Source organism: Lygodium microphyllum, unplaced genomic scaffold (genome assembly GCF_053477565.2).
Source record: "Lygodium microphyllum isolate KBCC unplaced genomic scaffold, Lygodium_microphyllum_v1.1.10 scaffold_39, whole genome shotgun sequence".
NCBI lineage: Eukaryota > Viridiplantae > Streptophyta > Polypodiopsida > Schizaeales > Lygodiaceae > Lygodium > Lygodium microphyllum.
The window spans coordinates 1,154,337-1,165,514 of NW_028229522.1; the positions used below are offsets into that span (position 1 = coordinate 1,154,337).

At 39.2% G+C, this 11,178-nt stretch overlaps 2 protein-coding genes across 2 annotated transcripts; both read right to left on the reverse strand.

The window, feature by feature from the left end:
- Positions 1-3,651: 3,651 nt before the first annotated feature.
- Positions 3,652-7,441, reverse strand: LOC148009116 (uncharacterized). The gene is made up of 6 exons (XM_087673797.1): positions 7,381-7,441; positions 6,799-6,887; positions 6,551-6,624; positions 5,930-5,980; positions 5,645-5,721; positions 3,652-5,013 (listed from the first exon to the last, which is right to left on the reverse strand). The coding sequence occupies exons 1-6, from the start codon at positions 7,433-7,435 to the stop codon at positions 4,022-4,024; spliced, it is 1,338 nt and encodes a 445-aa protein (XP_087529923.1). The 5' UTR covers positions 7,436-7,441; the 3' UTR covers positions 3,652-4,021.
- Positions 7,442-7,657: 216 nt separating this feature from the next.
- On the reverse strand, positions 7,658-8,764 carry LOC148009117 (uncharacterized). Its single transcript, XM_087673792.1, has 2 exons — positions 8,013-8,764; positions 7,658-7,748 (listed from the first exon to the last, which is right to left on the reverse strand). Exons 1-2 carry the CDS (start codon positions 8,762-8,764, stop codon positions 7,658-7,660), a joined length of 843 nt encoding a protein of 280 aa, XP_087529918.1.
- Positions 8,765-11,178: the final 2,414 nt, after the last annotated feature.

The following is an 11,178-nucleotide window of genomic DNA, read 5'->3' on the forward strand; positions in this document are numbered from 1 at the left end:
CCTGATAGGTGAAGACTAAAAATGGCTAAATCAACAACTCCTCCAAAATCCATCCAGTGGAACTACGTACCTATATTAAAGTCATCACTATGGATACTCAAAAATATAGCCACTTCAGAGCCAAGTTTGCAAGGTTGTTTGAAGAGATTGAAGAAACAGAGCATATCATTAGAGCTAGCTATAAATCTGATCAGGTTAGTCGATATGTGTAGTAAAGGAGCTTCATGGTAGAATAGGGGTCCATAGAAAAAGAGGTGGCTATGTAGGATGCTTTAGAGAGCCACCGACTTCCTCTCTTCAATATACTAAGACTAGTTACAAGGGGTGTTGTAGAGATATAATTAATACTCCTCACTCCCATTGCAATTCTAGAGAGACTGGCTTTGGTGGTTACTGTGGAGATACTGATGCAATGTTCCCTTCCTGTCAATTGAGTGGACATCTATCACCTATTAGCATGGCTACATCTATAGGCACTTCCACTCCTCTTATTCTAGAGTTTTCTTAGTTATTTGGGGTAGCACTCCTATAGGTGCCACTCTTCTAGGTACACCAAATATACCGAGGTCTCTTGGTTATGCTCATGAGTGTGCTCCTAGGTTGGAGAGAACGTATACTAGGTGTACCTCACCAAGTACATGTGCTTGGTGAAGAAGTCCACTGGTGCAATATGTATGAATTGTGAGAGAACGAGACTCGTTGTGCATATGCATGAGTTGTGCCAATAGGTTTTTAGGCACATTGTATTTGATTATTAGAAAAATATATGAGATGCAAGCAAGGACTATCTGATAGCACCCTTATACGAGGAGTTTCCAATACCTTTTGTGATCAATTATTTTTCCATAAGATGTTGATGAAGCATGTGTGTGTCTATTTGTCCCACAAACAATCAAATGCGCAAAAGGCAATAAAGAGCAACATAGGAAAGCCCGAGTGGCTAGATCAAAAGGACTAGAGAAGGCTCAAGGAGGAGGCCCCTTCCTCTCCACATCGATGTCAATAGTAGCAAGAGACAGTGAGGACACGACTAGGGGCAAGAGTCATGCATCACCTTGGGAGTGGTGGCTATAGGACCTACCTAGAGGATTTTTCAAGTTCTCTTTTAGTTAGTAATAACCTAATTCTAATAATACTAATTTTTCATTTTTGCTGCAGTACTTCATTACAAATTGCAATCCTATAAACTTGGAGATACAATATGCAGAAAGACATGGTTTGACTACACTTTATTGACAAGGTCTATACATGCAGTAGTCCAGTATGTCATGTCTCTTTAGTAGAGCAAATTTTTTTGTTCTTATGTTGCATTTTCTACATTGGATTGATTTTTGGTTGGGTTGTAAACTCCTTTTGATGATAACTACATTATGACAAGCTGTCAAATAGTGACTAGGAGCTTGGATTCATGGAGCACCCTTCTCTTTTTTGGGCTTCTGCTCCATACATACTTTTTTCAATTGATCATATATAGGTTGTTTTAATACACATAGTTTTCCTTCATTGTATGCAACTCTCATTGAACAACTTTTATTGATAGTTTTTCCTATTATTGTTTTACCATATCACTCATTGTAGTATTATAGATGACATGTTATCATTGTACTTGTTTGTACATATAATCAATGGATTACTTATTTTTTGTGAATCATGATATACAATCTTTAAAATTTACTTGTATGGTTAATTGTAAATGAATTATGGAGGAATATTGAGCCTATGTGGCTAAAAGGGTAGCAGGGCTACTTGTATATAGCCCTGCCTTCAAAAAAAAGTTTGCAAACTATCATTATATGTGTCAATATATGCCTCGCTATATAGGCATGCCTATATCCATTCATATAGCTACAATTTTATGGCAATGACAAGGAATATCTTTCAAAAGATTAATTACGTCGCTTTAAACGTGAATATTGGGTCTGTATATGTTGTAGTGATTAAGCTAGAGATGAAAAGCAAAAATTGAAACTATGAAACTAGTTGTTGTCGGCCTTAGCTATGGTAATTTGACAAGCTTGAGTGAAATGTTTCTAGGGTACAAAAGAGAAAAGTAATTTCTTGGAATGCTCTAAGCTAGTTATACAAACATGTATGGGCTATAAAATTCCTATAGTCTCTCATGAAATAAGGTGCATTGTATAGAGAGCAAGCTAGATGAACTGGATTGATTCAAAACTACAAATGTTTTGAAAAAGGGTAATGCCTCGGTAATGCTAAGGCTATAGAGTGACAATGTTTGGCGAAAAGATTTGCAAAATGGTAAATCCAATTATAGATTCAAGGCATCCATTGTAGCCAAGTAGTTGAAAGAGTTAACTAAGCCATTCCAAGAATTCAAATTTGAACAAAGCTTCCTCTAATCATCTTAATGGAGGTGTCTATCTCACAAAGTGAGCTCCCTTAGCTTTAATATCATGTTGCAATTCCCATGGATGGATACATCTTGCAAGTATTAGAATGCATATTTATTTATTAGTTAAATCCCTTTATATAAGCAAATACGAAAGTGTAGAGAGGCAAGCCAACTACCAAGTAGACCACCCATATTCAAAACCACTACTTGCCAACCTAGATCCAACTAAGGGTCATGTCACACACAAGCTATGGCTGGACTTTTGCAACGTCTAAGAAGTAAAGTTATCCTCTTTTACAGTAAGTATGCAGCTTAAAGAAGGTGCTACGTGCCACTCACTTTACTTGCTATACATCCAAAAAGTACAACACATAGTGCATGTGACATCACCCTAACAAGCCTTCCCTTTTCCAATGCTTTAGATGAGGTCATTATGCTACTAACTATATCCTAGTTCAAACTAGTTGGGACTAGTATGATTCCCAACAATTTCTAATGGGTCCCAAAAATATACTACCATTAATATTCTTGACTTTCGCAACAATATTTTTTGTGTTATCAATACCATTGCTTATAATGATGTTTTACTGATGCTAATGGATTTTCTCATGTGCTCCAAAAAATAAAGGGAAACACAAATATGAGGGTTACAGATATTTGGTCATCTTGTTGTAATGTTCCTTCCAATCACTATACTCTTTACTACTCATTACATTGATGAACCCAAAGTGTTCTTAGGAAAAGCTTATGTCACTCACATTTTGATGTGCCACAATGTTAGAAGGCAAGGTACATTCTCACATTGAAGAGGATAGAAACCCTAGCTCTTGCTATTTGTGAGCTCAAGTAGAATTTGGGCTATGCTTCTTAGGTCATCCAAAAGATTTTCCAAAACTCGTACCTTTTTCTTCAACAAGCTAAACTTCCATGTATACAAGTGAACCCCCAAGGCTGTTGGCCATGCAAGAAATGATGTTTTTTAACTGCACACCAAGTCATTGCCCTAGGGCATGGCTTCTTTCTTCAATATGGCAATTGTGAGAAGTCCCTGGCCTTGGCATAGATACATTCAACAACATTAGTTTGAATAAATATATCGTTGAACCTGGCGGACCATATGAGTGCATGACTTAAAAGCAAGTATAGCCTAGTGAACATACTGACTATGACAATGGAGGACGAGCATGAGAGACTGTGTAAATAGCAATGCAGGAGCCCACACACACACGCACAGCCCTCTCTCTCTCTCTCTCTCTCTCTCTCTCTGCAGACTAATTTTTGGCACTACTATACTGTGACAAAGGCTTTCAGATTATTGGGTAGCTGGAGCTTCAAATCAAAACTCCAGAAAAGAATTATATTGTCAGTGACAAGAATACTTATAATCCTGAAATCTTGAAGAATTGGCTGCCGGAATATTGCAGTCCACGTATATTAGCTAGCTACCTGATTATGGCTAGCCAATTAGCACTCTATTTATAGTATATTGTCGTCTGGCCTTGCAGATCATCATTCATTATTTCTGTCTTTAAGTTGCCCTTCGAGCTCCATGCAATCCTCAGCTGTGTCGGGACAATGGCAGCCCTCTATTAGTAAAGGTCAAAAATGCAGATACTGTTTTGTTATGTTTTTTGATCTTTTTCTGATCTGTTTTTATGTGGGGGGTTATCAAGAACAGGTGCTAATGGGAAAAGAGTAGCTGCCATTGTGCGGTGGTGTGCCTGCATGATGAATGTCGCCAGGGTTCGAGCTCGATTCCGGCTGCTCGTTGATGTTAATATTGTAGCCGTTGAGCTTGTCGTCATCACCGATATTGTAGGGGTCATTGAGAGAGAGATCAAGGGACATGGGCGGGAGATGCGGATAGAGGTACTCATGGTCACTACTGAATATGTTGAGAACAGATGGATCATGATGAGTGGTCAAGTCATAGACATCGAAGATCGACTGGATGTCCTCTGGCTGGAAATCCAGATGGTTGTGCTCATCCTGAGGTGATTCAATGGGGTTATCTGTACTTAGCAAGCTCGGTGAAGGGACATCATGATCAAAAGTACTATAATTAGACATGGTTTGTGATGCAACGAGCCGGTCAGGAAATTGATTATGTTGATGGTCTGCATCGCTAGTGGCAGGTTCGTGACTGCCTCGGTTTCCAGCTGTTTTCTCTCTCATCTCCTTAAACTTGGATGATTTGAGAAGCAGGCCTAAAGCAGTTGGCCCCCCTGCAAATGCTAGTGGATCCTGGTCACAAGACATTGATGAACTTGGGAATGTATATATGGAATTGCTGTCTTCCTCAAAGTTCTTGCTTCCAACACCACCAGATCCTGCCCATGAGCTCTGCTTGTGCAGATTCTTGCTGCCATTTTTGTGATCATGGAGGTTTGTCCGATGCTCAAAGACAAGATGATCCTGATCTCTAGAGTCATGAACACTGACAACAACTGATTTTGAGTTGGACTTTGTGCCAGCAGATGGTGCCTGAGTTGTTGATACCCTATTGCTGCCTGAAGCACTACTGGGGTTGAGATTGTGTGGAGTTTGGCCGGGCTTCAGCCATCGAATATAGCGGCTGAGATCAAAGTTTGTAACAGCATTCAGCCCCCGATACTCAATTGCAGCCTTATCATAGGCTTCTGCTGCTTCTTCTTGGGTACCTGCAGTTAAAAGGTTCATGGTTCAGTCTTCATACTGTGATGACTATAAGAAGATGCATGATTCAATCTTTGCCATCATACAGTCAATGCTGTTTCATAATATGACCATTAACGGCTGGTACTAGTTAGCCCGATCATGATCAAGTTCTGATTATGCTCATCCCTGTGCCATCAACATGTGATGTGTGATCAAGCGACATGAGGATAGGAAAGTTCTTTGTACTGACACTACATTTATAGGCCTGCTTAGTCATGTAATCAAGCTCAGTAAACGATCATAATATTAATATCATACAAGTCATTGATAAAGGGGATAATTCACATGCATATAATAATCTGTCTAGGTATGCAGTGGCCTAGACTTGGTTTACAATATGAAGTATGTACAACAAAAGGCAGCATCAGGTTCAACTTTATTAACTTCAAACTACACATAGGCTCATTAATTTGACCCAATTTAATGAGTAAACTAATTGTACATGATGATGAAGGGCAGATTTGCGGTGGTAGATGTGGTATCAAAGCTTAACATCAGACTTACTGAATATGAAGTAATTGTACATAACGATGAAGGGTTGATTTGCACAGGTGGAATAACATATGGATTCAAAGCTTAATATATCCGACTTACTATATGTCCCAAGATACAAGTATTTGTTGCCAAAGATACGACCAATCCTGGCTTCCCAACGGCCATTGTGATGATGCCTGAAGCAGCATAAACAATTCCAAAATACAAGATGAAACCAGAGAAAGATGGCGAGTGTAACTGCCACTGCAGGTTGTGAGTTATGACTAACAGTACAAATATGCAAGCTAATTTTGATGCTGTAGCATATTATTGGAACTCTAACCATGTATGTACATAATACAATAATAATAATAATAGTAAGAGCAGTAATAAAAATAGATATACCTTGCAACACCCCGGTACTTGGAAACACCGCGTGAGAAGCCGCTACTTTTCCTGCAGTTAGCATAGGGATTATTTTAAAAGTAAAGGATAATTACATTTATCACTGAGAAAGTACAGGAGTTATAGGTGAAGAGGAGTCTCACTCTTTTTTCTTTAATCAAGTGGATATTGTAACCATTATAGTTGTTTCATCAACCAGCTAAACTGGGTTCAAATGTCCCATTTTTATTCCTATGTGCAAATCTGGTAATTTAGGGAATGAAGAGCATCTAGTCACCAAGCATTCAACTAAAGCATGTGAGATTGTGAGCTTCTGCTTGAGAGAGGCACTGCATACCTAGCTAAGTGTGGTTTGGGAAAAAACCTCTTCTGCATACCTAGCTAGGTGTGGTTTGGGGCTGGGTTTTTCGTGGTTGTTGTTGCACTACATATCTAGCTAGGTGCAGTTCGGGACAAGGGGATGGATGTCCAACCCTCACCCCAAACCACACCTAGCTAGGTTTGCGAATATCCCTCTCTCGCAGAAGCTCGTGATGTTGTCGTAATTCACAATGGGGGAATTACAGAAGGAATTTGTCAAAAACTTCTCTCTCAGTCACTCACTCACAAAGACTGTCTCACCTTCGAAGAGAAGCTAGATACTCTTCTTTGGTCACGCACTCCATCTCTTCCAGGTCCTTCGTGTAAGTAGACAGCTGTAAGTTGGATATGTCAGATGGATCAGAGACAGGGAAAAAGAGAGCAAAAGAACACTCGGAAACACTCCAACTGTTTGTTTTTGTTGCTGCTGTGGATTATTTATGTCTGGATCAAATCAGGCTAGCGATATGCACAGATAAATTATTGATGACCAATGACACGATAATTACCGGGAAATTGAGGATCGTCTCACTGCCCCAATACTTCAAGGCAGCCAAATCGTATGCATGAGCTGCGGCTTCTTCGTCGTCGTATGCGCCTTCAGAGGACAAAAAATAACAAGAAGGAATACTACTTCGTTACATCAGCTTTGAAATCGGGGAAAAAGATATGCAATAAAATACGAGATATACATGGAGTCGGAGACTTACATGCATGTACATAATATACGAGATATCCATGGAGACTTTACATGCATGTACATAATTTACTGCATTACCACTAACTTTCTAAATTATATTGGATTATTTATATTTATATATTTATTTACATAATACTCTATCCAACTGCTAGCTGATGCATGAGAATGAGATGAGTTGGCCATGCTAGTCTCCCATCAGCCGACCGTTCTATGCCCGCCAATAGATAAGATCAGAGTAATTAAAAAATTAGGATAAATTAATTCTTTAACTGGCCCGTTTTATGAGAGGAGTACTGTATGGTATGTTAAATAAAAATAAAATAGCCAAGTTTTCATCATTATTTGTATTTGATTTACAAAAATCCAACCAGCCACCTCGAGCACTACTCACCTAAGTAAACTGCGAGCGCCGGCCAAAAAACCGCGTCCATTAATAAAATATCCATTTTTGTTTATGTTTGTTGTTGGGTTTCATGCAAAAGCACAAACACGCCACGTCAAAACAAAGAAAGCCTGAATAAATAAATAAACCCAACAAATGCAAAAATTCAACTTAAAATAAGAGCTAAGAAAGACTGCCATGTGAATAGGATTTGATTGGCCATGATTAATCTAATAATAGGATTTTATATATATATATATATATATATATATATGTATGTATGAGTTTATTTACCTTGCCTTCCCTTCTTGTTCTGGGCTTGGTTCCAGCAGTTCTTATCCCACAGGTGTGCCTCGAATCTGCCTGTCCACCGATGCCTGATAATTAACCCAACATTAAGCGCGCTTAATTACCCTTAACCATAATCCCCGTGACAGGAAAATTTAACTACGCATTACATAACACACACATAAATCAACTAAATATGATTAAGCAACCCTAACTAATTCTGTTGACACTCTAGTACGGTTACTTGGGCAGCTAACCAGATTATGGCAAGTCACTCTCAGAAGCTGAATCAATTGACCCAAGATAATCAGTGATTAGCTGATTAGGGCATGGATTATAACAAGATTAATCACCTGGTGACACCCCTGTAAATCGAGCTACGGCGGCCGGCAGTAGACGTCCCTTGCGGTAGCTGATCCTTAACGTTGGAGCTGTTAGTAGTATTACTATTATTCTTGGTAGTCGAGTTGGCTGCTGTAGCAGGAGCTGGTGCCTTTCGAGCTCTCTTGGGCTTGTTATTGTTAGTATTAACTGAACTGGTAATCTGTTTGGGTCCTGCTAGAGCTGCTGGTGCAGCTGCAGGACTCTGGAAATTGGTACTAATCATGTGATTAACAAGAGGAGGAGGAGAAGGGGGGGGAGGATGCTGCTGCTGCTGCTGATGATGATGATGATGATGGTGGTCTTGGTGCAGATGATGATAATGCTGCTGCTGCCGTTGATGATGATGACGATCATGATTATGATGCAGATGGTTCTCCTGATCGATCCTGATATTTTTATGAGCCTGATGACCTGCGTGTTGATAATCATGGTCCTCATCCATTTGCACATCACTGCAGCTGCTGAACATTAGGCTGCTATATTCATCATCATTGCCACTGATAGATGCACTCTGCTGCTGCACAAGATCATAGAGCTGGCTATGACTCATCTGATGGTTAGATATCCTTCCCCCTCCCCCTAGTCCCCCTCCCATGGAACAATCCTCATCATGAGCATCATCATATTCATGCTGAAGCATATGATAATCTCCAATATCACCGATGATATGGTGATCTGAATCGCGTTTGCGGCGCTGTGGCAGACCTGTGCTGTAGTCCATCTCTTGGTTACTTGAAGTGCTGTTAGGATATGCGTGGTGCTGGTTATATGTGAGCAAAAATATGAATTGAATGGTCTTCTACAAATTGGGGTCCCTTCTGAGAGAAATGAATCACGAGATTAGTGCATGAACTATGATCAAGGTCAATTCCAAGAACCTGTAATGATATGGTATGTGCAAGGTGGAATCAAGCCTCTACAAAATCATACCCCTGCTTAACAAATCTCTGAAACTAACTGCTATGATTCACCACCTCTTTGCTCCCTTTGCTATAGATTACAACTGGGCGCTATCTCAATGAATCACAATCAAGAACAGCAGCAGATGCTGCAATACTAGATTTAATTGTATACACAAGTAGCAGAACCAGCCAGCTATGGTATAATCATGTGTACATATATGTATGCAGAGCAACTAAAGATCAGCTGGGGATTAAGCAAAGAGATTAGTGGTGATCAGAGGATTGAATTACTGGTACTAGGAAGTAGGGCCAAACAACAACTGGAGATCGATAGGCGGGGCACACCAAAATTAATATAAGGTACATAAAAAGATTAAGGCTGTGGGGCTAATTATCATTAAGGGATGGGATTTTAAGCCGAGAGGCCGGCAGGTTGGAAGGCGCAGGCCAGGTTGCCATGACTTGCGCGTCGTGTTATGGGCCTTTCAAAAATGCTTAAGAGACGAAGACGACGCGCAATTTAACCTGAATCGGCAATGTATGTGCAGTAATTGTAGACTAAGCTAACAAGACGTCCAGAGCCGCGCGCGGCCACAGCGCATGATGAGCGATACCGATTCTTCCTGCGATTGTTTTTTCTCTCATAAATATCATTGTTTAAAAGACGATGATCGACCAATTTTAATCACATGCACTCGCCCACTAAAGCTAAACTGCATTATGATGATCCTGGCCGGCCACGAGGCATCGACGCCTTTCGTCTACATTCTTTTACCATCACCCAATTAGAAACGCATTCCTACTTATCCTCCATAATTGGACTAATGCGCGCATATAAACCTTAGGCTAAATACACACATTACCTTCATGACATTCTTATAAGCATTTCTTTACCTATAACCTTCGTTCACATTCTAGGCATTTCTCTATCTATAACCTTCGTTCACATTGTCAGCATTATTCTATCTCAATCCACTCTACGATATATATGGCATACCATTCATACTCTACAACCAACTTCATCTATTTTGCATTCCATATTCTAATATTCACACAAGTGCCCCAAGTTACAATAATTATGTAGATAACCTTCATGTTCTAACATTTCACATAACCATCACGTTGCAAATAACCTTCATGTTCTAACATTTCACAAAACCATCACATTGTAATATTTACCTCTATGCAAGATCGGATTATTCTTATTGTATCATGTGATACATTTCAGAAAATCGAAATCTTAATATTCTCGTATTAAGAAATCATCCATTTGCAAGCAGCTGTGTCTATCCCATTCTTAATATCCCCATAGATTCCACAAAGTAACCATTTTGTATCCATCCCTAGTGTGATTTGTCTTTTGCTAGACCTCCACTTTCCATTTCGCACCTTCCAAAAACCAAGAGTCAACAACCTTAATCTTACCTTAAGCAATTGGAGATCACCTACTAGATAAGTATTAGGCTACAAATCAACTACTCCATCACAAATAAAGCACAAATCCGAAATTTTTTTGAAGCTCAAAGGAAATTTTGTATCTCTTTGAAAATCATCCAAACTTAGCAAACTTGGTTGCAAGTAATCTAACCATCACTTCATGCTCACTAGATTATATCAATCTTTACCAACTAATTATGCATCATGTTTGATAAGCATCTAATATGCAAACATTGCCATGCTCATAATCATGGTTATTGCCATGCATAAAATCCCATGCTTCTAATCATACCATTTCAATTATGAAAACAAGAAAATGTCAAGTTTTGTCTCCTAGTTGCATTGCAATTTTATGAAGATCAAGTATTCTACAAGGAGATGTGGCAACTTAATATTCATGTTGGTTCTTTGGAACCTTCCAATAAACACCATGGTGCTCTGATAACATTATTAACAAGCTTAGCTAATAGTTTGTATCACAATGCATAGAGTACTATATCAAATTAACCCCCGCCCCCCCCCCCCCCCCCCCCCCCCCCTTCTCGTGTTAGTCTATAGAAGCTAAACAATGCAAAGGCCCCAAATCTTTGAGATAAAAAAGCAAGTAACAAAGCCATCTAGTGTAATAACCACAACCTACTAACTACTAGTCTACTCATTAATAACTTACTCTACTAATCTACTTATAAATAATATATCTAATGCACTAGCTATCCTATTAATCTACTAAATAGCATACCTTCAGTAGTAATTATCCTACTAATCTATTATCCACGTAACTTTCTATCTTCAATCT